Here is a 27583-nt window from a genome sequence, read left to right on the forward strand (position 1 = left end):
GTTAGAAAATTCCAAATTATATTCTTTCCAATCTCAACGAAATTATTATTTCGATTATTCGCAATCATTCATCATTCGCACAGAAAAAAAATACGAAACCGCTGGAAAGTTTCAAATTACGCCCATTTCCAATTTTCTAATCGCGCATTCAACGAAATTACTGCTCAACCTTGCGTCACTCGACACCGACACGAAAAGTTATTCGAAGTTCCACGCGCGCGTTTTCCGTTCGCTCGCGTTCGCCGGAAATGTTTCGGATTTCGTGCCTTCGGACGTGCTCCAGGAATTATTAATCACCCTCTGCCGTGCATTACGTACATCGCGGGCACCATTGTTCGATCGGCGGCGGGGAAAAAGAAAAAGAAAAGAAAGGGGAAGAGGAGAGGAGAAGAAGAAGACGAGAGAGAGAGAAGGACGAATCTGTCGGCGGAGAGTCGAAGAGGAACGGTCGAGGAGAGGCCAACCTGAACCTGGAATCAGAATCTGAATGAACTGCGCGGCCATGCGCCCGTACTTCCGGTTTACCGTACTCCCCTCCACTCTTGGAACGTTGCGGAGGCTTTCAACGGTGTTTTCATCGTTGCGCGGTCGTGGCGGGATTTAATTTGGATAACAAATGATGAAGAACAGACGATCGTGGTGGCTTTCATTTGTCAGAATCCTCGAACAATCTTTGGTTCTTTTGCTAGAAAACTTGCGGCTCACGAGGATAATGGAAACGCCATTCTTGGGATGGAAAAATGATCTCGTTTTGATGAATGTCGCCTTCGTGTATCTGATTTTTCTTTTTTTTCTTTCCACGGATTTGATAAATCTCGCGATTTCTTGTACTTTTTCTGACGTTCCTTAAATTATGCTTGCTTCGTTAAAAGAAATAATTCGTCACTTCATTTTACGATTAACAGTCAGTTTGAGAAAAGAATAGATACGAAATATTCGCTTCCGTGAATCAATCAAGCATCATAAAATATTCATATAATCCCATACTCGAGATTCAATCTTTATTCCTAGTCGCGATAAAAAATTCAATTCGCTTATTAATTTCAAAACACTTCATTTCGTGCGCTTTCTTTCAACATCAATCATTTTCGTTCATCGAATCGAACGAAAGAAAAAAACCTCTTTCCTTATTCCAAACGAACATAAACTGGCGCGTCAAAGAGTATCCGCCATACTCGAAACCGTACCGAAGGACAGAAGAAAATTTGTAATCGGGAAAAATTATCTTCCCGATTAATAACCTCGAACGAGACGTTACGGCGGCCAATCCATCGTGAAACGATCATCGCGTCGTACAACCCCTCCTCGCTAAAAGGGATTTAATTGCGTCGACGTTTTTTTTTTCCTCCCCGTAGGTTGTCGCGCAAACCTACACGCCAGATACATACGCTTATGGAAATGTCGGCCGCTTTGCATGCGTATCCACGCGCGTGGACGCACGCGAATAAATACATAGGGATGAGCGGAGGGAATCGATAAGCCGCAAGCCTTCACTTGGAGAGAGAGAAAACGCCGAAAAGTCCATCGATCATTTCTGCCGGAATTGTTGGCTCGGCCAGCAAGCCAACTCGCGTGTTACGTGGACTTCGCACAAGTGGGCGAAGAAGGAGAAAGAGAAAGAGAAGGAGGAAGGGAAGGGGTTGGTGGGGAGAGAGGGATGGAACGGCAGACTCACTCGGAGGTAATTTATTTACGCCTCGCGACGGGAATCGATTGATTCGAGGGGCGGGAGGGGGTGGATGACAATGCAAATGAAGGAAGTGCGAAGTCTCGTTTCCTGTGGACTTCATTAAACGGATAAATCGGTGGTGGTACGATTCGGGGAAATGGGGGTATAAATTTGTTTTTGAGAGTGGCGTTTGATTGCACGGAAGTAAAGAGTTATTGGGGGTAATGAAATTGGAGGAGGGAGGGAGGGAGGGTAGTTAGGTAGTTGCTGCAATTCGTCGAATCGATTACTTCGATTACGTTTTTTAATAAGTGAAAATGAATTTTGATTGTTTGTGAAAAATATTTTTAAGTTCTTTTTCTTTCTTTTTTTTTTTTTTTACGCTTCGATTATTTCAATTTATAAAACGTTCTCCATTTTCTGAATCAGAGTGTAGAATCGGCAGACAGCTGTTTTAGACAGCTGAGGATGACTCGTGAAAATGTATTGCATAATCTATGGAAAAGAAGATAGGTAATCGGTATTAAATCGAAGAATTAATTCTTAATTTCGAATTTAAATATTCTGCTTACTCATTGTAAATCATAAGATAAAAAAATTTTCCTACATATTTCTTGCAAAAATATTTCTTGTTGTCCTGAAAAAAAAGATACTTAAAAATAATTCATAATATTAATATTATAAAATTCTTATAGACTAAAGAAATTAACAATACTCGTGTGTGGATCTCGATATCTTAAAATTAACGTCACAATTATCATCCAACTATTGATACAAATTATTAATCCGAAAACCATTATCTTACTTATCGAATCAATCGAATCTTTTTCGATAATTAAAAACTTCGAAATGTTCAAGATTTCACAGCAACTAAAAAAAAAAAAAGTATTAAAAACAGAAGAAAAAAATCATTGTCGATTACAGAATAAAATAATGTAACGCGACATTTCCAAAATTTCCAAACTTACCCCTTGCCCAAGGGCCTGTCTAAAATTCTCGAGGAAGAACATCGCGGGGAACTGGCGGATTTCGCGCGTGGGCGTGGTGCGATGGTAAATTCGTAAGCTCGTACGCACGCTAGGCGACCGATAAATGAACGAGGCGAAGGCAGCCCGAAGCTCGTCACGTTTCCAGGAACATTTCGTTACGATCGATACGACCTGCCATTACTGGTTGGTGGATAGGCTCTACTACCGTGTTCCGCCTTCTCTCTTCGTGCCACGTCCTTTCCCGCTTCGAGCCTCCTCGTCTCTACTGTACCCGTGGTAATAAGGGTTGTTCCGCGGTGTTAAACCGCGGCAGACGTTCAAATCACAAGGAGTACGCGATTTTCGTTCCCGTTTCCGGACAGGCTTAGTCCTCGAATTACGCCACAAATGGCCCCTCCACGGCCGGATTTATAGTTTATAATTTGCCACTTTTTCTCTTTTCTTCTTTTTCTTCTTTTCCACTCTTGCGCGTTAACATATTCGTTGCGGCCATCGAAAACCACCCCTCTCGTCGAGCGCCGATAAATTCTTGAAAATTCACTGCCTCCCAGCGTTGTGTTCCCTCCACTTGGGAATTTTTCTGCACAAGCCGCCGCGGATGGGAACTTTCATTCTTTTTCTTTCTTTCTTTCTTTTCGATAAATAAATTCAAGGGATGTATTTCGTGTATCGTTCCCATTCGCATAAGAGATTATAATTACCTCTCGCGTGAGATATGCTGATTGTTCTAATTGCGAAGGTCTTTTCGATTCTTTTCTTTTAAATTATTTTATTTATTCGCGCGAGAAAATTGTTGGAAAACGTTGTTGTAAAATTTAAAGTTAAAAAATTACGTCATCGAATTTCTAATTAAGGAGAGCCAATAAGTTAATTGACTACGTTCAATTTGGAAAATTCGACTACATCCAGAAGGAGCAGATCCGATATATCCGGCGGACGTTCGCCGAGGCTCCGATTTTCGTTCTCCGTGGCCCCCCTCGGATATACGTAAACGGGCGGCGCCTAAACCGAACCCCCCCGTGCACACGTACAGAACGTGTATTGATCCGTGAGCAGTCACGCGATTCCCTCGTAGAAACGCCACTCAAGCCTTTCTTGTGCCTTTTTCCTACCGCCCCTACCTCGGTCGCGCCACCCTCACCGCGCCTCGCTCGTTTCGTTCCAAGTTGAACGTTCCCCGACCCGCTCCACGAGCTCCATCCTCGATTTGCCTCCGCCAACCTCCGCCGTGCCCTTCTCGCCAACGGACGGAAACCGTTTTCAGGGACGGAAGTTTGGCGAGGCTCGATCCTTCGGGACTGTATACTTTATTTATGCGACGGATTTTCCTCCTCGCGCCCAAGTTGTCGACAGCGCGGCGATGATATCGGTGAACGAGGATCGATAGGGTATATAGAACGGTTGATGTTTGTGACGGAGCCGCTTTTGGGGTGGCGTGTCGCGAGATATTGATGGGACGATCGTGAATGAGATTTTTCTTTTTCTTTCTTTTTTTTTTGAAAGGTAAAAATTAGAGCTTTTCGATCGAAGAATCGCTTTCTGGAGAATTAATAAGAGAACAATAAGGAATAATAATAATCAATTATCCTATTAAATATTCAATCCTGGACCTTAAAATATGATCGTTTTCTCGTTGACTAATTTTTAATTATCTTCTCTTCTGACTGTTCGTGTGAATCTTTATTCTAAAATATCTCAAAATCTCGATCATTATTTTGAACGCAGATTATAGATATTTCCTTCCTTTTATTTCGCCCCTGTCATCGCTTCAAAGTTTCGAGAATTCAAAGTGGATAATCATCGAGTTAATCCTGTCTTCGTTTCGATGCTCAATGCCATCATCACCTACAGCCACCCTATTTCCTCACCTTTATCACCTGCCATCGGCTGCGCGCCCACCTACGGGAGCGCCTCCGCTTATCGGTAATGGTCCTATTTTTGGAATCTCCGCCCATTCTTCGCGTGACCTTACTCCTCCACCCTTACATGGATTCTAAAGTTGGGAACGACCGCAAGGAGGTCTTTGCGTTGGATACTCTCTTGGAATCTTTTTTGGAAAGATTGGGAATGGATCGAAGAAGAATTTTTAAGGCGATCATTCTTTCTTGGATCGTTTGTATAATTTTTCTTTTTTTTTCTTTTTCTATTTTCCTTTTCATCTTTAATGTCATCGTTGTCGTCGAAAAATCTATATAACCTTCCAAAAATATTCTCGAGCACGTTGAAACATTTATCGGGAGTTAATGTCAAGGCAGAAATAAAATAATCAGGTTTGGGTACACAATATGTGATATCGACCTAAACGGTATCTTAGTCAATCAAACGATAAGCCAGAAATGCACAGCATGAATAATGAAAGGGAAGCTATATAACCTATCTAAAAATTGTTAATTTTTTTTATATAGGTTCTACGTAGAAATTAATATAGTCTTATCGTCCCGGATATAATCCTGATTATACTCCCCTTGTGGAATATTAAAATGTAGAAATAAAACGGCACGAATAATGAAAAAAGAGAAAAAAAATACTTATCCAAACATTGTTAACGATAAACGTAACATATTTAAATAATTTTTATTGCACAAAAATTAATTCTCTTTATCGAGGACATCACCCTCTAAGTGTATAATTACATCGAAATAAATACTAGAAACGACAGCAGCGCCTCCCTCGAGGATCGCAACTCTGCAACTCTCGAATCTTTCAATCTCTAGATTTCCTTCAAGAAAGAAATCTATGCTCATCTTTCGAGTAACGACGATTTCGTGCGGGCGTAGTTGAAATTCGGGGGATTCGAGGAAGGAAGGAAGGAAAAGTTTTAGCCCACGTTGGAAGACTCGTTCAGGGCGGTTGGTCGGTTCGCGTGACTCGGTTCACGGATCGATAAGCAAACGGAGGGCTCCCTGTTAACCAGCCTCGGGTCACGAGAATATTATTAAGCATGCCGGTGCTTTTCCGAACGGATCCAGCCTGCTCGACTTTTTATCGGCGATTTCCAATGATTCGCAAAAAAGAAAGAAAAAGAAAAACCATCTTGCGATTTCCCCTCTTGTCCTCCGTCTCTGTCGCTCGCTCGAGAAATTAATTAGAGAGTGGAAATTACTTGGGAAAACGGTTTGATAGCGGTGATCGATTTTGAACGAAGATTTACCTTGACTTTCTAGCCTCGCTTGATGTATGATATTTTTCTCATTTCGTTCTAGCCTCTTAATAATCAACAATAAGTTAATTTAAAATTAATGTAAAATTGTTCAATTATATATTCAAAATCTTTTTACTTATTTTTTTTTTACGATCAATTTCATTTAGCATTGGTTTCGCTCGATAACAAAGCTTATCACAAGTCGAACGTTTCATTAATTCAATTTGTTATTTGTAATGTTACGAATCCATCCATATATTCGAGCTACTATAACGTAATCACGTGCAATTCGTACGTGATTACTCTTGCAAACTTCTCTTTACGATCCCGGCTTTTATAATACCCGGTTGCACGCGCATCGGGGAAACAGTTTATTGCGGGCAGAGGGTAATTGGCGAGTAGAAATATAGGAAACGCGTCGATGGAACACGTCATGAAAATCGTTATGGTTGCCTCGTATGTCATTAAACGTTGCTAATATAAAATCGATTCACTTTTCTATCGGCACTTTCGTCCGCGTCGCGTGACGTATCGCGTGCACGAGCGGGTCGCCGATGCGAAAAAAAAAAAAAAGGAGAGAAAAAAAAGTAAGCCTCTCCATGGCTTACTTTCGCGCCAATCGAGGATGCATGGAAGATGAGGTGAGATCGTGTTCGTAACAATGCAAGAAAGAAAATCAGTTAAACCCAAATGTTGGAAGAGAGGTTTCTTTTTTTGCAATTGAAAAAATTTGGATGCAAGATTTTGAAAATCAAGTAATCAGTTTTTCTTTCTAGATAATACAATTGCTCGCGCAAAATGATTAATAATAATTAATTGGGAGTGAAGGAAACGAAGAGAGAAAAGAAAACTTCGTGCATCTTCTCTTCTTCTTTCAATTCTATAAAATTCCAACGTTTCCTCGCAAAAGAGAATCGCAAGTTGTATATACAAACTACTTCCTTCTTCTCGTTTAAAAAATCCGAAAAGACCACCATTCCCATTATCAAACCTAAAGATACAACCACAATCACCAATCCTCGGTACCACCACCCTTCTCCCCCCCAAAAAAGACTCGGTTAACAGTATCTCCGTGAAAAAAGAAAGCGAATTCAAAGAGGCTGAACCCCTCGAGAGCCTTTCAATCCACCAACGATATTTAAAGTCCCGACCACAAACGCAGCGAGCCCTCGCAATGGTACACTAGCCGACACAAAACGAAGAAGAAGGAAGGCCGGTTTAAAGTAACTCATTACTTAACCACAATTCCCCTCGTGTTCAACGACTTGAGCGACTAGCTGCTCCAACAGAAGCAGTGGGACGGCGGCGGTTGGTGAGAACCGAAAAGGAAAAAGAAAGAGGGAAGGAAAGAAGGAAAGAAAAAAAAAAAAGAAAGGGAAAAAGAAGAGAAATGATAGAGTATTCGCCGTATGGGATGGTCACGAACGCCATATGCCATGCGGTCATTCATGTCCACGTATGCTCTTTAACGTGAGCCTTCCCGGCACACGTGTATTAATACGTAGAGCACGCGCGTTCCTCGTCCCCGTTGCTTACGAGCGTGAATCGCGCCGTTGCTTGGAATCGCTTGTACACGTTAAATGTTAAAAGGCGCCTCGTTGGAGGCGCAATTTGCGCTAAATCGCCGCGGGAGATAGCGTAATGGGACACAGACTGATCTACTTTTGTTTTTTGTTTTTTTTTCCTCGACTTTTTAATAGGATAAGAGTGGATGTGTTACGTTTTTTATTTTTAAGAGTCTATTTTTACAGAATCTTGAATCTTAAAGCTGATATTTTGTTAATTAATATTAGGATATGTTTTCGATTAGATTCGTTTTGCGACAAGACGATAAAAGTATGGATAAATGGGACGTGAGATTAAATGAGGGTTTGCGTGTGAAGCAGTAAGAATGACGAGGTTTGTGATAATTAATAGAATAACACACAAAAGGGAATTTTGGAGAAATTTAATTAAAACAGTTTTAAATAGTTTTAAATAAGAGGAATGTTCGAAGATGTTTGTTAATGTTTGACGTGTGATCAGGCCAAATTGTGATTTATTCTGTTCCCGTTTACTTTTGGCACGGATAAATTGCAACATAATACGTAATTTAAAATATTCCCTAGCCTAACGTGTAGATGAATATGTATTGCCTGGCCGTGAACTTTCGAATTACCCTCGAGTTTAAAAATAAGAAACTCAATATTGCTCTCGATCAGCAAAGCGATAAAATTACGAGAATCTAAGCGAATTATCATAATTTTTTGTGACCGTATCTCTTGCTTGTGTTATCATATTCCATAAACTTATTCCAAAACCAATTCTCTCTAATGATAAAGAAACGGAAGAAAACCTCTTAGAATTTTTTAATTCTATCAAATTGATTTGTGTAAATACCACTAATCGTTTCCACAAACTCTCTCTCTCTCTCTCAAATTAATCAAACTCGACGAATCTCCAATCCTTTCCCACATCATCATCATCATCATCCTCAATCTAAACTATTGAAAACCATTGTAAACCACCAAAGTAATCCAACGAAACCTCTTACAACTTTTAATTCTTCCACTCCATCAAACGTTACCCAACCCAATGCAAATGCAAAAGAGATTAAAAAGACACGAAAAAGCACACTTAATCGCCCACCGCAGAAACTCACGGATACCACGAGGAGGAGAGGAACCTAAGATGGGCAGAGAAACAGCTGGCGCATAATAATCGCCGTGTTTCGTCCCTGGTTACCTTCCAGTTTCCGTCCCACTGTTACGAATGGCATTAAGAATGTGGTCGTTCGGATAATTTCGTTGCGGTCTCGCGTCATTCTCTCTCTCTCTCTCTCTCCTCTCTCGTTCCTTTATCTCTCTCTCGCCTCGTGATATTTAACGGTTTCATAGTAATTCCACGATGCGTGACGCCCACCTGCCATGACCTCTTTCGAAGGGACAGCTGATGGAACCAGGTTTCTTCCACTCGATTCGATTTCTTGTCAATCCAGTGATCTCCCTTCTGCTATTTCCGTGATGGTTTAATGATAGATGATTCTTCGACCCTTTTCTTATGGATATCGGGAGGAGTAGACCGTGTAACGTGGATTTCATGGAAGAAATTGATAGTGTACGAGGTATGGCTTTGTTATTTAAGTTGTTGAAGGAAAATTTATTATTCGTTTTATCCTTTATTTTCCTCGAAATTTCATGTATATGTATTATTAATTTTTGTCAAAATTTTTCATAAAGTTTCTTCTTAATTTTACAAAAATTATTGGAATTTTACTTTTAATAAAAAAAATTGTCCTTCTTTTTAAAGGATTGTACGCAATATGTGGCTTTCGCTTTCCTTTTGTCATCCCGTGAAAAGGATTCATTTTCTCTTGTTTCTAAATTACGCGAAATATTTAGAGTTTTAGCACAGGTAATATTTGGAGAGGTGTTTTTATTTCACGTTTCTTCTTTTCTGCGGAAAAACTTGAATGGCCGAACGTTTTTCATCCGCACGTATTTTCCCTGGCAATTAGAATGATAAAACTCGTCCCATCCCGATTTATCTTCGAATCTCGTCTCTTTGATAAAATGAAAAATCATTTATCATTTCAAATGCCACGATATAATAAAAACCGAACAACTTCTTTTCATTTTAAACATTTCGGGCGCAAAGCGAAACAGAAGAAACAGAAGAAGGATCCTTCTTGCGGCGATGACTCGCAAGCGCGCCCCTCCGCATTGCGGTTCCCGGAAGTCGGGGGCGAAGGAAAAGAACACACATCCGACGTAACAACCTCGGCGGAATCAACTCAACTTCCGTACTTAGGGAAGCATTAATGCAATTTGCATTGCAGAGCGGAGGGATCATCGTCACGATGCGATCATCGGTTTCGTCGCGTTGTTGACGTCTTCGACGTAGGCATCGCGGTGCCCCGCCGCCGCCGCAGTGCTGGCGCAGCGCCCTGACCTCAAAACATCGCCACGGATCGATAGAAAACTTCCTTCCTACCCCTTTCTGTTCCACTCGCCGACCGGACTTCGCGGTAGGCCGCGATCCAACACGGAATATTGCGCTAATTGCAATTGCACCCCCAGCACGATTGCTTGCACATCCTCGTCTCCTTCGAGGCGAGGATCCTCGCGCCTCTCCGTTCCGTTTTAAAATATCGAGTATCGAGTCTGATTCTTCTTCTTTTCAACTTCAAAAATCGTCATCGATGCACAAAAATCGCTTGTGATCGCTTCGAGATCGTTAACCAAGGATTCGATTAACCGAACGAGGATAACCAAAAAAACGTTCGTTTCTCGAAGGAAGGGAAGGTGTCTTGTAAGCGCGACTTCCGGTGGCGTGCTATCAGCCCAAGGCCTCTTTTCTTTTTTCTTTTCGCCTCAAGGTCGTCGAGGAGTTCCTCGAGGATCATCGACCCGCCACTCCAACTCGAATTTCTCACGGTCTCGGCAGAGGATCTCTTGAAAACCACCACCGCTATTGCTGTTAGCGTACTACTACCGCGTGTCGCTAAACGAACCGTGATTTTTCGCCTGCTAAACGAGCTGCTAAGCCCGCTATCTAAACACACACCGCGAGTTTTTTTCCCCTCCCCCTCCCGGAGGGAAGGCCACGGTGTCCTGTATGGGGCATGTATCTCGGTGTGTGGAGGAACGGCCGAGTTTATTGCCGCTACACGACTTCCTGCTGGTTTACGAGTTTTCGATAGAACGATCGTCTCCTAGAACGAGTCCGTGATATTTAGCATTTAATTACCGTGTTCCTGTCGTCACTGGGCTTCCTGTGAGAGAGGAGGAAGGACGCGTTTTCTGTACAGCTATTTCTATTTTTTCTTTTTTCTATCGATCGGTTATCGATCCAAGATCGCGTTGAAATTTATAGAGTTGCTCGATCGAAGAGATATTTTGATTAAATCGTCATCTATATTCTTGTTATTCTTGTGATTCGTGTTTTGAATTATTTATCATCTCGTATATTCTCCTTGCTCTCGCTCTTTTTGTTTTCAAGATCGAGTATAATTAAATCTTCCTTTATATTTCCGTTTAATTCAAGATTCAAGTTTTAAATGGAAAAAGATCCCGGTTTTCGTGTCGCAAACGTGTTGGCGTTGCATCATTCGAGCTTTCGATGAGTTTGTTAACCTTGAGCTTGCTCGTGCTAGATGTTAATTCAGTCGAAATTAACGGAGTCATTTAACGGGCAGGGGAATATTTTACACTGCAAAATTGATATTGTATCCTTCATCGCGATAATTGATTAATTTGAACCGGTCAATTAATTTTTACGAGCCCCGTTTACGTCAGCGTATCCTTATTTCGCTAAGGCTAATCATGGTGTAAAGAAAAAGAAAAAAAAAAAAAGGAAAAAGAGAAACAAGTATTTACAATCGTTTCATATGAAAACTCGTTCTCCCCGATCTCATTTATTATTTTTAAAATCGAATGAAACGATTCTGGGTTTGTTGCTTCACGAGATGAAAATTCTGATATTCGCAAATTGATAACAGTTTTTTTTTTTTTAAATATAATCTATCTTCAAATAATTTCATTTAAAATTTACATATGAAAGAATATATAATAAGTAATATACATAAGCATATTTTAAATAAGATGAAGACGTAAATCGAATCTGATTATGTTTCTGTGTGAATCGTGTAACAGATACGATACTATATTTTAAAAAAATGTCTAAGTATCTAAACTCGAATTACAATTTCATATTGCGAAGAATTTTATTTATCGATATGCTTTTAAGAAAAATATAAAAACAATTTATGCTACATGCGAAACCTATTAAAAAAGAAAAGTTCGATTTAAAAAATATAAAATTCATTAATTTCAAAATAATCCACACCAATATTCGCGTATTATAAAAATTTATTTTATTTCGTAATTCAGATTAAACGTCTATATTAAAAAAAATAAACGAAACAATTTTTACTCTCGACAAACTTTCGCAACAATCAGGGATCATTTTATTAATTCATCGCCCACGTTTCTGTATTGCGAATCGATGCTACTTTGCGCGTACTAAACGAATTTCGTAACGACGTTTGCATTCGTTTTTTATCGCGATCCACGATAAACCTTTGAGATCAATGACTCTCTCTCTCTTATGTGCGCGCGTTTACGAGGTGCCAATATACACAGTGGCGCGATAACTTTGCAGAAAGGATCCTCTCTCGAACCGCTCTGCCTTTTTATCGATTTAATCAACGATTTAATTATTCCATTTATTATTAATGATTTTCCACTAATTGCAATACTTGAGTGAACGGCAAACCAGAGAAAACCAGATGTCATATCGAAATTTTCCAATTAATTTTTCGAGTGTTTTCGTGTAATGAAAAATTTCGTTTGCCGAGAGTTCAGAACAGAGTTAAGAACAGTTCTTCCAAAGTTTTTTGAATGATTTTAGAAAGTTTGTCGAGCAAGTTTTCGAAAATATTTTATTATATTGTAAAATTTAATCCTTTTCGTCTATGTATTTCAAATATATCTCGAGCTGCAACTTTGTTTCTAGCATTAATTGATTATTAAAAACATGAATTTAACATATAACGTTGAACTGTTGTACGCACGATACTGTTCCAATCCTTTCCAATAATGTACAATTACTGTTACGACTTACCTTTAAGAGTAAAAAAATTAAATCTCGTAATACGCACGATATCCAGCCTTTTGTTCTTATTTCTCTTTCACCGTTTCCGATCGAATGGAAATTCATAATAAAGCATAGTCGATAGTTTCAATAATAAGCATTCATTCTTGAAAGACAATTATCGTAATCTCTCTCTCTGTACACACATACACACGCACATTGTCGATCGTACGAGCAAAGTTGTGTGGAGTGATATCGATCCATCGCGACCATCGATATTAATACACGAGATTAAAAATGTCTCACTGCTACGCAATTTCCTCGTGTAATGGACGACTGAGCCAGTGACAACGAACCTAACAAAATATTATCGCAGGCCGGACGCTCGTCGAATTTCCTAACGAAGAAAAATCCACCTGGAGCGTACAGGTCGGATCAATATTGCTTTATGCTCGTGTATACCGGCGATATACCGGCGCGTGTACGCTCGTTTTATTGCGGCGTGTACACACACGAGAAAGGTACGACTTCCTCTTGCTTTACGAGGTGTCGATACCGCGCCCCGTGTAAACGTACACTAACGCTCAAAAGTATACGGACACTTCCTTATTTTTCACGACATACATCGTTTTTTTTTCTTTTTTGTCTTTCGAGGAATTATTTTCCGGATGTAATTTTTGATCGTTTTTTCGAAATACAATCAAGCCTTGTTATTTTAAAAAATTTTTAAATTTATCGAGCTCGATTGGATGCAATCGTAATTTTAGAATTTAATTCACCGTGTTAAAATGATTAAAGTTCAAATTAAATTTTCATTAGGTTTCTCATGTGTAGATCTGCACAAGAAAAAAAGAGAATTTTGTGTTGATTTGATACAGATTATATTTCTGATAACTATCGTTTATCTATATAAGCGTATACGTCAACCAGATATAAAATTCTACGTTTATTTATGTATTAATATTCTACGTGATGCACAGAAGCAAAGGAAAGATTATTGCAAGTGTATCTTGGAAGGCAATGTTGAAATTTTGCAGATATTGGCTCGTCTGCGAGGAATACTGATTCGAATGTGAATTTCGCGTCAGAAAAAAAAATATATATATATATATTCCTTCATAAATTTCGATGATTTATGTTACTGTTTTATATTTTCTGAATGCGGATACTTGCTCAATATGATTTTTAGGCACGGCAATAAGATATTGTATAATTTTGTTGTACAATTTTTGTTTATAAATCGCATTTAAATTTTGTGTATACGTTAAAGAAGAAAAATATATTAGAAAAAAATAAAAGATTCATTTATATCTCACGATTTTTTCAAATCGAAGTTAAATATTTTATTCAATAACTAATTTTTCGGAAATAATACGCGATATTAATCAGAAATTTAATTCCAAATTTTGCTGTTTCGTCAAAAAATTATGGGTCCAGGAAAACGTATCCTATTTCCCAAGTGTTGTGAAATCCTTATTGCCCGCCTTCTATCATCTCCTCTCCAGTATTATTGTCGCACAGTGATTCATTGAAGATTTAAAAGTTTGGCTCGCTGCCTGGCCGAGATAACTTGCATCCAGTCGAGATCTGAACAGGTATACTCGTGGAGTACTTTTTAACGCGGAAGATGCAATACCGCGGAATAAAATTACGCGAAGTTTTAGCTCCGAAGATTTATGCTCCGAAAATTGGCAAACCCTTTCTTTCTTCCCGACGAGTTACGCTCCCCTCAATTTCTCGAACGAATGATATTTCATTTTTCAATTGTTTACACTCTTCACGAAAGAAAATTTCACAAATCATTGATATTGTTTTCACGATTACATTCAAATTTGTTGTCCATTATTTGTTATCGTTCAATTTTTCTCACTTTCTTCGCATCCAAAATTTACTTCCTTCCTTTAAAGTAGAATATTTTATGGAGAAGTTTTCAAAATTCTTTCAATTAATATCAAGATACTGTTCAATTGTTTCTTCCATAGAAAAATTAAAAGTAAGATTATCTTGATCGATCCATCGTTAATGGTAAATCTAAAAATCAAAATTACAAAATGTAAAAGTAATTGTCTACAAATTACAATTTGATCTACTAGAAATAGTTTGCAAAGAAATATGTTGGATAAGGACGGAGCGGGTGTTTGACAAATCGAGATACTGGCATTTCGTCGAATTGTCGGCAGCTACCCTTTCTATCTATTCTTTCCCCTATCGGGTTGTTTTGAGAGCAGCTCGTGGCAGTCCCGGGGGTATACACGTTGGCATTTAAATGACGGGCCAATCCACGGCCCGTACAGAACTAACGAAACGAGACGGCACAGAAACCGGGGGTTGCTCACCGTGTAACCGCCATTACGGAGAACCAGCGACATGACGTGACTTTTAATCTCCATTTTCTTCCCTTTCGACGCCACTTCTATTACTCTCCTTTTTTTACTTGCTTCTTTCCAATGACTTAACCCTTCCGTGTTGCTTGATCTCATCAATCGAAATCCCTCTTTACTAATTTCTTCAAATATCGTCCTTAATGTTATATGTATTCATATATAGATAAATATTAAGAATTTTAAAAATCGAAAATTAAAAAAATAATATATTCTCAGAGTACTTACTTTACTTTCAAAATTAACGACACCATTTCTTTGTATAATAAAAATATTCGACTCTTCGCGAAAGATATCTGTCAACCGTTTCACAATACACGTGACAACACGTATATTAATCCATAGAAATGATTCCAACATCACGCAAACGATATAATTCATGGAGAACACCTGTTACGTTCTATTCCTTGCATCATAAATCGTACTCTGCAATTTTCCATCAATTGCACATTTTTCTCTCTCTCTCTCTTTTTTTTCACTCCCAATAATATCGAATTAGAGTAATATCCGTCACGCGTGAAACAAAATCGTTTGATCGACGACGAGGAGAGTTTGTTCTCATTTGGCGACGCCTTAACCTCTCTTCCGACGTCGCGACGCCTCAGAGTAATCACACGTAAATGATTGACAGTTAAACCCTGGTGGGCGTAAACGAACTATAAACCGTCGTGAATACACACAACCACGGGCTATAAATAATACCTCGAACAGGAAGAATGAACGATTTATGGGAAATCGTTGTTTACCCGGATTATGCAAGCGTTGCGAATGTTACGTTGCATCCTGTACGCGGGGAATTTAATCTTATCCGAAAAGAATTATTTTTTTCTTTTCGCCAAAGAATGGCTCAACAGAATCCAGCCTATATTTCGAAATTTCGAATCGATCAAAATTTTAATTTTCAATTTTGATAAGTATTTTCCTATATCTTTTACTCAATATTTCCCTTTTTGATTCGTTGATTCGTGGTTTATTGAATTTATCAGAACAGATGAAGTCTAAAGGGAATGTAACAGTAGTTTGATGCTCTAACTTCTTTGCAAACTTATATGATATTAAATTCTTATATATTCAAAGTTTACCACGATTTTCTCAAATTAAACATTTTGAAAAACACTTGAGCTTAATTATGTATTCATTAACCAAATATTCTACTCATTCGTTCTATCCATGAATCGAAAACGGATTTAAATTATCAGAAACGATTTACTCGAAAACTTTGATCCGATCTCTGTATCATCAGTTTACTGTTCGGTGTTCATAGATCACACGTTCAAAGATCACGAAGTATGGAAAAAAAGGATAGAGTTAATGTCGAGTCGTCTAGGTCACGGATTGGTCTGCTTTATTCAAGCGGAGTCGTGACCCACTTGCTGTTACCGGTCATGTTAATCGCACAAAGACCGGCACGTGCGCTGCACAGTTATGCACTTTTTCTTCCCTTGCCCAGAAACCATTTGCGGTTCGGTTCGTTGACAATTGAAGTTTCACGCGCTCGAGCTCGGTATTCCTGGATTCCAGCTTAGCCAGAAGTCGCCTTTCGCGAAAATTTATCGTAATAATCGAGATCTGAACAAATTGACTCAATTTTTAATTCATTTTCTCTAATTTTGAAAAATTTTATCGAAAGTTTCATTGTTAAAATTAATTATAATTAATTTCGCTTATATGAAAGAAATATATATTTTTTTAAATTTAGAATCAAGATCGAATCTTTAATTTTGACACAATGTTTCTCGATTCTTAATTCGATTTCAACTTTTAATAATATTTAATATTTATAAATTTTCACTTTTGATGTCGCGCTTCCTTTCCACACAATTAATTTCGGTACAATCTTGAGGTCGCATCGGGATATTATTTATGGTCTTGCACAATTTCTGCACATTTTTGATCGAATTCAGAGGAAAAACAAAGGAAGTGCCTAATAAGTCGCATCATTATTCGCGTAAGGAGAAGAAGGAGAAGAGGAAGAATAGAAGAACATGCGAGGATATTATAAATGCGAATTAATGAAAATGTACGCTAAAATATTCGCATATAGATTAATTATCTTGTTACGTATACAATCTTTCTTTAAATCTTTAAATTTAATATCTTTAAATTTAATGTCTTCGGACGTCATAAAACTTTATGTAGTTAATTTAATATTTCACATACACACGCGCACACAATCTGAGAAGCAATTTTTAAATTTAATACCGATGAATTTAATTACACGATTTCTAATAAAAAAAAATTAAATATTAATCGTACGTAACTAAAATTATTATTAATAAAAATTATTAAACAGAAAATTAGAATTCTAAATTCAAAAGAAATCGATCCAAACAATTTCAAATACATCTAAGTTGAACTAATTTCGAACGATCACCAATACCAAAAAAGAAAAAAAAATAGAAAGAAAGAAGCAACAAAAAGTAAGTGGAAAAGAGGATGAAAAAGAAAAAAGAGAAAGAAAAACGGAGCAAAAGAAGCGCCCGCAAAGAGGGCAGGGTCGCGCCTCTTAAGTCTGCCGGAAATAAAAGAGCGCACGTGAGAGAAAAAGTGTCGAGAGGGCGGCACGAAAGACGAAGTTGAACGTAGAGAAAGGAGAGTAACAAGGATAATAAGATGCTTTATTAAGCTCGGCCATTCCGGCTGGCTTTTTGCGGGTAATTATACTCTCGCGCCTAGCCGAGTTGGTATGGCATCCACCGACTAATTACTCTTAATTACGAACAAAAGCAACAGTGTTACGCGTATATTTGTTAGCATTATATATATACATAATATGGTGGAAAGGCGATGGTGGTTCTACGACGAAAATCATCGCATTTTCGAAGTCGATCGGTCGCCATAATAGCAGTTCCGCTCGGTGAACGAGCGTGGCGGAAGTTGCTTCCCGATGAAAAATGTTTGCACTCTATTCTCGCGATTCTGGAAGAAAAATCTAAATCTTTTCGAAAAGAACACGCTCGAATTGCTTTCTAACTTTCCACCGATTTTCAATGGTGGATTTTGGAAAAAAGAAAGAGATCGTTTCGTGACAAATCGAGCAATTTTTCCAAGATTTTTCAAAATTCTGATTTTTGATATTTTTGGGAAAATGTATAGATGCACGAAAATATGAATGGAATTTTATAAAATATTAAATTTCACTCTGAAATGAAATTGAAGATATAATAATGTCGATCAAGTTTCTTTTATAAGATGATTTAATAATATTTGACCGTTTTAAAATTAATTTTGAACGTGAAACTGACTTGTGAGAACTTGATCGTATTTCGAAAAGAAAATGAAACAGGCGCGCAAGCGATACGCGGATACGAACACGGAACTAGGAAACATGCAAATGCTGTTCGATGAAATCTGATCCGTGAACGAGAGACAAGCAGGTGAGAGGATTAGGTATCTAGCCCAGTGGAATCGACGACACAGAATTGGACTCTATTCGTTTCAAGAAGTCGGACAATTCTATCGTTTCCCTCTTATTCCTCACTTGCCGTGCATCAGGCTTCGTCGACCATCATTTTCAACGCTCGCTCTTTCGTTTTCACTTGCGAGGAATGCGTTTGAATGTGTGTCAGAATAATGACACAAGTCATTTCTTATCGTCATCGCGAAGAAAGATTGTTCCACAATTTATATAGTTTCCCTATTTTGTAAAATTTATATTTAATTTTCGAATTATGCAATAATTCGATAGATGAACTCTGTGTAACAGATATAATGGAATTTTTATTATCTTTCATCTTTTGATATTCGAATATCGACATTTCAATTTTGACATTTCAATTCTCTGTGTTATGCTAGAAATTAACACAGAATTGAGATTTTACTTCGCGTTACGAGACTGTATAAATATCTACAATATTTTTTTACCTTGTTATATTATTTTTCTTCCTACATTCTGTTGCTAAGATTTTTATCAAATTAGAACGGAAATTCCATTGGCTATTTCTTCTTTTTTCTTTTTTTTTTAATTTTATTCGAAACTAATTTCCATAAAGATAATCACTAATTAATTCCTTTTGAACGTAATATCTTATTAACACGTGTTTCTGCACAGATCTGATTTGAACGTTTGCAAGATGAATCATTATTTTCAAGATTCACTCAACAATAATTCTTATCACTTTAAAAAAATATTAATTTAGAAAAAAAAAACTTGTTAATTCTATAAAAAAGAAAATTAAATCTCCACGAACCATGCACGATTTCATTATTTTACGATATTCAATGAATTTCACGTTTAATTTCAACAATATTTCCAATCGATTGGAAACACAGAATGTGAATGTGTTTCGTTCTCGAGGTGAACTGCAATTCCACGATCATTCTTCTTCTCGAAACGAAAGCCATCAACAGTTACGAGAGGAAGTGTGAGTTCGAGAGAGTGACTCATTCTCGCGCATTGACTCTTTCAAGGAGCGTAAATCGATCTGTCGTCCATCATTGACGATTCGAGAGGTTTAATTGGTCGAGACGATAGAGATATATACTATAAAAATTAAATATTTCCGTTTAATTTGAATAAATTCCATTCACGCGAAACATGTGCAGAGAAATTTTACCATTAGTTCAGTTATAGAGATATCGTACAATTAATTTCAATAAAGGAAAGAAGATGTAGAAGATGTAGAAAGAAGAGGAAAACAAATGTTGCAACGATACGATTTCTTGCATATCTTTGTGCATAAGAAGACAAGCGTGCAGAAGGACAATAGTGAAAACGTGTTCACCAATTACTAATTGTACGTGAAAAAATAATAAGATAAGTAGAAAGCTAGGAAAGGATTGCAAAGAGATTACGAATTCTTTTATTTTTATTATCACCGTGGACAAAAGTTTCATCAACGATTTCTATTACCAAATCCAGAAAGCTTAAGCTTTGTACTCATCACGAGTTAATTATACACAAACAAATCCTCTACACTGTATCACATATTGAATAAATTTGAAAAAATTTCGTACATTCATTAATTCCGAATCCTCTAATATCCAATACAAAATATTAACAGTCTCTTGTTTTTCATAATTTCAAAAAAAATTTTTATCTCGTAACTGGAATCCAATGTAATACTTATATATATATATATATCTGTATCTAAAAATTCTGAAGAGACAGAGATCATTGCACAAGATAAAATAAGCATCAAGCAAACGTGAAACTCGTCGTCCGAATAATTCGAGCATTTTCCACACATTCACGCCTCGATTTCTCCCGTCAAACGACACAAATATCCCCCGTTTCCGACAAGCAAGCTCGTGAAAATTGGCGGAAACTCGGGAATCTCGGCTCGAATCTCGGTATCGATCGTCTCGAACCACCGAATTTACAACGCGTATACCGGGGTTATCACGATTAGTTGTCAGCCGTGCAACCCGGGAGAAAATGTAGGAAGGTTAGTAGTAGCAGCAAGGAATATTTATTCCAAGAATTACGGGAGCTGTATTAGCGTGCACTCGTCCAGACAGGTTCCACGAAGGTGCATAGGCGGCTCTTATGCACGCGATGCAGTTCGTTACGTTAAAGCGGAGCATGTAAATGAGTTTATACGGGCTCGCCGCCTTTTTTTCGCCCCTCTCCCCTCTCCCCTCCTCCTCTCTTTCTTTGTCCTTTTTTTTTTTTAACCGGAATAGCGAGTAAACCGCTCCAAAAGAAAAAGCAATTGGAATGTTGCGTTATATACTTTTATCTAATTAGCAGATTCGTAGGATCTCGTCCGGTTAAGGTGAAATTAATTTCAACGAGAGGAAAGAGTAATTAAAGGAGGATTTAGCAAAGAAATTTGCATAATTTGATTGCGAAAATTATTTAATTCCCAAGAAGTTTATTAACGAATTGAACAATACGAAAATTGAAATCGATATATCTTGCTCGATCAAATATTCTTTTAACTTTTCATCTTGATCGAATCCTTCCATCTAAATCTTCCTTTTCTTTCGTTCAAAGCACGCCAATGAAGTAAAAAGAAGCAAAGAAAGAGTCTGAGGAAGAGAGAATCCAAACAAAATTGTGGATAAAAACGAAGAAAGGAAAGAATCCGGAAGATGGAGGAATCCGGGGATGGAAAACTATTTTAAAAGACTCCGAATCCCTTCGAATCTCGGCTGTATGGACAAATCGCATACACATCCACGGCCCTCCTGCCGCAGTTCTCCACGTGGTAAAAGTTGATAAGTGAGCGAAACGAAACGAAACGAGGGTGGCGCGATAGAGCTCGTCGAGATCCTGCTGTTAGATAGAGTTGGCTCGTAATAACGCGCGAGCCGCGCTCTACCTGGCAGGTTGTTATTGCTGCTTATTATTTATCCATCGTGGGCGGCTTGAAACCGCGTGCTTCGTGGTCTGTTTACACGGCCAGAGAGGTGGGAAGAAGCGCAGAGGGGAGGGTGGTACGTTCGAAACCAGCCACCGACGTTGGAACTTTAATTATTATCCTCCTCAGAGAGAGAGAGAGAGAGAGAAGAGGATCGATGTTCCAACTAAGTTTGTTCGACCTACCACCATCAGCTCGGTTGGTGGCCGTGATAAGAAAAGGTGTACGACGTCCTAATATTGGATATGTACGTATATGCGCGGGCAGGGACACATTGATGACAAAGAATTTTTCCTGTAATCGATAACCAGGCCTTTTTGTTTCCGGAGTGTCGTGGCAACGCGTTGTTTTGAATTCACGCGTCAACGTTGCCTGTTTCAACCCCCTTTTTGCGAGCTTCTGGAAAGGGAGGAAAAAAAAAAAGGAACGAATGGGTGACGAATGGATGGCGGTCGTGTCGAGAATGGGTGTGTCCTGATGCGAGTTTGATTGATGGCAAAGGAGGGATTGATTCTTGGAGAGCGACGGATTCTCCATTTTTGTTAATGTTTCATATGTTGTTTCATATGATGGAGTGATAGAATGGCGAGATTGAAGGGAATGCGGGGAATACTTTTGTCGTGGAATTGATTGGCGAAGTAAGAGAGAAATAGTTGAAGGATTTTTCTAACTTTCGAAAGTATGAAGAGATTCGAGTATTTAAGATGAGAGATATTAATTTTGCAAAGTAATTTTTAAATTATTGATAACAATATTGTTGAACACAAGTAGCTGAAAATGTTAATAATAGAACGATATACGATTTCAATGTCTCATAATTCGCGTTCAACGTAGGTTCAGCGTTCCAGTGAGCAAACTCACCTTGCCTATACTTAGAAAGGCTAAAGAAAAAGAGAACAGAACAACCCTGATATATCCTCAACTGAATCACTCAATCGTTATTCCACATTATATTCCTCTAACAAATCCTCATTTCTATATTTCTTATGAAACCTGTGTATACACTCTCTGTACACTTTCTCTTCAACCGCGAATAACTAAAAGGTCACAAAATGTACAAGAGTTTACTCAACTCAAAAGTTTCGCGCAATTTTCCTAATGGAAAATCTAATTTTCACTACATCTATATGGGGATAACATTTTCAACAAGGATGCAGTCATCCCACTTCTGGCCGCAATTAATTAATTGCAATCACTCGATCACAAAATTACCATTATAAATCTATAATTACAAACCTAATGTATTATTCAGTTACTATAATTGTACGCGACCTTCGAGTAATTGCCTCGGCGATTATCTTCATTAATGTCCGGTTAAATTAATTAAAATACCATTAATATTATCGTACTATTATTATTATTATCAACTTGTCCTGTCTAACCTGAATCCTCGTTCAAATTATCATTGACCAGCCGATGATTCATGAACACGTACCGAGAGACCAAGTTACAATCGCGGTAAATCGGTTCAACGCGCCGATTCTGCCGCAATTCCGGTCCGCCGGCTGAATCTCGCAACAGCGGCGGTGAGTCACAGCGTAGAAAACGAAACGGAAAAATTGCGGCACGGTGATGCAGCTCGCTTGCCTTCCAGATCGGTCGCGACCCGACCGATTTCGTGGTCGAGTTCGGTCGAAGGCGCATCGGTGCTAATGATCCGTATCGGTGATCCCGTTATATACTTGCCACCTCCGCTTCCGCCTCTAATCCGTGCTCCATGCACGGAGAGTCTATTCCTCGAGAAGACTTGAATATCTCTTCTATCGATATTTCTGAAATTCTTCTTTCTACGATGTTTGAAACTTTTTTCAAAACTAGGAAGTAAAATGTTTGCTATTTTTCCAAGATATTTGACGATTGATTTTTTAACAGGATGTAATACAATGGAGAGATTTTCAAGAAAGATGATATGAAATATAACGGAGGAAAATTCGAGTCGTAATTGAAATCAACCCATGCTCTATTTCTTCGGTGTATCCATTTCCATCTTTCCGCAACAGGGTGCATCCAGGAAGCGATGTTTCTTCTTCCTTTGCGAAATTCTACATCAAACTTTCGCAACGTCATCTCGCTCGCTAATTCACTTTCGAATTTTTCTTTCACGGAAAGAAAATTCCGTGATAAAACATCGAGTGGATTGTTATGTCGAAAGTTCGCTCCGTTGCAAAATATCGGTTTTCATCGGATGGAAGCTTAGCAGGGAAGGTGGAAAATCGCGTTGCGGCTCGCATCATTTCAATATAATAAGCGGATCGCGCGTTAGATGAGGGGCAAGGCCTCGGATAGATGGTTCTCTGGAGATTAAGCTTGGCTTTATTTCCACTGGTTGTCGACTCGAATATCATCGAATAGCACGAAATGAATAAATAGCTAATGAAACTTTCGTGGAAAAAAAAAAAAAGAGAAGAAAAGAAATATCTAATTGGCGGTATATCTACCGGTTGTAACGCAATCGCTGACGCGATACTATGACGTGGTGAAGGTTTTTCGATAACGACAGCTTGACATTTTCACGTTTCATACACGAAATACAGTCGTTAGTATTACTAGTATAGTGTATAATCGTTTATTTTTATTAGACACATTTGTGCGCGAACTGGCATTTGTGGCATGCAATGGGAAAGTGGCAAAATGAAAAAGAAAACGGATGAACGAGAAAAGGAAAAAGAAAAAGAATATTGATATATTTAATGTTTACATAAATCTTATAATGACATCATCAAAATATCGCAAGAATTTTTCTCATCGTTCGTTCCGAAACAATAGCAAAAAAATAAACGCATCTGAGACAGAACTTTTCCCAACAGACAACAATTTATTAAATATTTCACCAGCAATAACAAAAATCCAACGTATGCATCTAAACGCAATGCATCTTCTAATTGCAATCATTAAATCTTCGTTTTCCTCGTTAAAATTCCATCTCGAAGGTTCCACTCCAAGATCCCGATTCCCACAACTCGGAAGGACGTGTTCTCCGAATATCCATCCGATCGATTTAATCGCAATTAAAATAATTCATGGAAGCGACGATGCAGGCCAATCGTAACAGTTCGAATGTCAACCCGAGATTAATTACGAATAATTACCGAATAATCACGCTGTCGGCGGTATCGTTAAGGTCGATGCGCGTGCACGAGAGAACTTCCAACCGCGTCCATTGTTTCGACGAGGCGCCATTGTGTTGTTGCGTTTTCGCGCGGCAATCTTCTTCTAATTGGATTAACCACGGTCCTCGTAACGAAATGAAAAAAGAAGAAGAAAAAAAAAAAAGAAAAAAGGAGGAAAAAAGGAAAGAAGGGATAAGGGAAAAAGAACGGAGAAGAGGAGAAGGAAGGAGGAAGTTGATTTGTTGGCGTAACGTTTAGAGACGTTTAATTGCAAGTATTGCCAAGGGGACTGTTCTTCTCGTTGGATGCTTTTTGCAGTCGTTCTAAAGAACAACGTGTACGAAACTCTCTTTTTCTTTTGGTGCTTTTTGATTGTAATATTAGCTGAATTAAAGGCTCGAGTCAATCAATTTTTTAATTAACGATATTATTTTACATAATGTATTTAATTATAATTATAAATAAAAATTCGAATCAAATCCTTCTTCTATTATATAAACTTCGTTTAATTCAATTTACAGTTAAACGAATCGATTTGAAACAAAACTTATCCCGCGATTCTCAATTGATATTGTTTATTACTTATTGAAATATTGCAATACGTTGCGTAACATTAAACGCGCAACTTGTTCGACTTCGATGCAACACGGATTATCAATATGAAAAACCTGTTTGTTAATACCGGAGGCAATCTCGAAAGATCGATCGAAACTCAATCTAACAGGTGAAGTGACAAGAGATCTGCGAAGTACGGATTTATTATGTTCTGTTGTGCATTTTCGAAGACTTGATAGATTTAATCTATGTTTGAGCTTTTACCTATTACCAGTCATCGTTGATATGTTTCGTAAGAACGTCTCCAACCAGAATTAGTTACCTTTCAATTTCTTTTACATCACACAGCCTTTCAACGATTTTACATTTATCCATTTTATACTTTCTGCAATTATAAATTTAATAACAATACGGTGTTAATTGTTCGATTTATGTTTTTAATTGCGTTGGAATAAAATTGCAATTTTAAATGAAATTATTATTATTTACACGTTTAATAAGATATTTTTGATCTATGCAAATAACTATGTGTGTTGGGAATAAAATTTAGATTGGAATTTTGAAAGAGAGGAAATTTGTAATTTTGGGAAGGAAAAGATTGCAAAGAAATTACGTACGGAAATTGCAATCTTGAAAGAGATTTTTCGCAAAATTGCAGTTTTTTTTTTTTTTAAGGAAATTTTTTAAGACGAAACAAAATTTCCCGAGGAATACCTATTAAATTTGAATATCCTTTTTTTTCTCTTTTTTACGTTTCAGATAACTAGAAGAAATGGGACTAGCGGAGAGAGAGGCCGAAATGCAGGAGCTAGAAACCTCGAGACCCGGCAGATCGCGAGATCTCTTTGGCGTGCAGCTCGAGGTAATTGCTTCTAAAATATTATTTGCATCCCTTACGTTTAATCAAAAATTCCTCCGATCAAAAATAATTTTTACACAAATTCCAATCTTTTTTCTTAAATTCTCCTCGTCGAAAGTATTTACAATTCCAACCCTTTATTTCTTTCTTTTTCTCTCGATTACTTAATTCGTCGTTATCGAAAAAAAAATCACGAAAAATCACGCGGAAACATTGGAATTCGATATGATTTCTCCATGAAAATTCCCCTTAAAAATTTTTTGTTCGTCGAACGCAACCAGATCTCCGATCTAGTATCCTTGTCAGAAACAAATTCGATCCGGAATCGATAGCCCGTTCACCGCGTTCATAAGGTGCAAATTCAATAGTCACTTTTGCCAAGAGCACCGAGTGTATAGACCGAGTGAGAGGCACGACCCAGAAAACGGTATCAGTATTGGCTGGAACAAACGGCTATCTGAAACCGAAACGACACCGGGGAAAGAAAGTCTTCTCGCGCTCTTTCTTCCTCTCCCCGATCCTTCGCCAAGGATCGTCCATGGATTATTATACTCGTTTCTACCCGAGCTATCTTTAAAACCGATTCAATTTTCTTTAAGTAGATTTATCGAGGTACTGAATTTTTAAGAGAGAAATAATTGGGAAATTCGTCGAGCAAAAGGGGAGAAATAAGGAAGGAAAGGAAGAAGAAGAAGCGAAAATTGTCTTGAACGACGAAAAGTCATGGATCTTTGACGCGAGATTGAAAGATGTGTCTTTTATTCATTTTATTTTTCTTTAAATTTCATTGCATCTTATGTAAAGTATCGACGAATTTATCTCTTTAGAGTAATTCGTATACGGAGTTTCGAAATTTTGAATAAATGAAAATTTAATATTAGAATTTAAGAATAAAAGAATATTAGATAATTTAATTTGATTTTTGAAAATTTTCCTACGTTTTTTTTTTTTTATATATATATATATTTTTTATATATTATTAATTACAATAGAAAAGGCGAATGGAGAAGAAAGTTGTATATAGACAAATTCTATAAAATTCAAAGTACCTATCAAGCGATTAGACAATAAAATTTCCTTTATCCTCGCATCTTCTATCATTCAAACTTTCCTTGACACGAATCTTTCACAAGTAAACTCGGAAACGTTACACGAATTTACTTTATAACCGCAATTTTTAGGCATATCCCCATCTTCCTTCCCTAATTAATAATATCGATTTTATTTTCCTTTCTTTTTATCGTTGAACCAATAATTAACAGAGGAGAAAGGTAACAAAAAACAGTGGAACGAGTTGGCGTGGCGGGATCGATGCGATACGATTTTCACTTCCGGTTTTCGCGCGATCGATTTTCATCCGAGGCCATCGATTTTTAGAAAGGTATCACCTTTCTCTCGTACACCGACTCGAACGAAAAAAAGTCGAACGAAATTGGAAAGCCATCGCGCGAAATCATTCGATCGATGATACAAATTGTTCCTCGATCTCGCGATCCATCTTCGTCCATCGATCTCGATCTTCCGAGCTTTTCGTGCGTTTCGTTTCATTTTATTATCACGCTTCGACGCGTAATAATACGAATCGAAGAGATTGTTTCACAAATTTTTATTGGGATTGTGCAATATTGGAAAGCATTGTTTAGTTGCAATTTTATTAGAAATCATGGAATTATATAGCGGGGTATTTTATTATCCACTTAATGCGAGTAGCTATTACGTTATTTGAAATTACCATATGCCTTGGAAAATATATATTATTATCAGAATAATATATGAAATTTGTCTACGTCTTATACTTTCGAAATTATAATTTGATAATTAAAAAAAAAAATATATCCGAATCTAGCCCAGAATAAAATTCTTTTTTAAATGATATATAAATTATCATTTCCATTCACTTTCGCGATTTTAATTCGAATTGTTCTTCCAATCGAAAAAGATAATTTAATTATTCGAGGAATATTATCGACTAGCTATTATTGCGACTCTGTGAGAAACAC

At 37.7% G+C, this 27583-nt stretch overlaps 1 protein-coding gene and 1 non-coding gene across 2 annotated transcripts in view; one reads left to right on the forward strand and one right to left on the reverse strand.

The window, feature by feature from the left end:
• Positions 1-27583, forward strand: part of LOC100578609 — a 67400-nt gene that overhangs the window by 23173 nt on the left and 16644 nt on the right. The window contains exon 2 of the mRNA XM_026440404.1: positions 25484-25586. Coding sequence (XP_026296189.1) covers positions 25497-25586 — 90 coding nt within the window. The 5' untranslated portion in view covers positions 25484-25496. The remainder of the gene's footprint in view (positions 1-25483; positions 25587-27583) is intronic.
• Mir3724 (microRNA 3724) lies at positions 15816-15955 on the reverse strand. The gene has a single exon (NR_039510.1). It is a non-coding gene; the product is annotated as a microRNA 3724 (primary transcript).

The sequence above is a fragment of the Apis mellifera genome, linkage group LG4 (assembly GCF_003254395.2).
Source record: "Apis mellifera strain DH4 linkage group LG4, Amel_HAv3.1, whole genome shotgun sequence".
Lineage (NCBI taxonomy): Eukaryota > Metazoa > Arthropoda > Insecta > Hymenoptera > Apidae > Apis > Apis mellifera.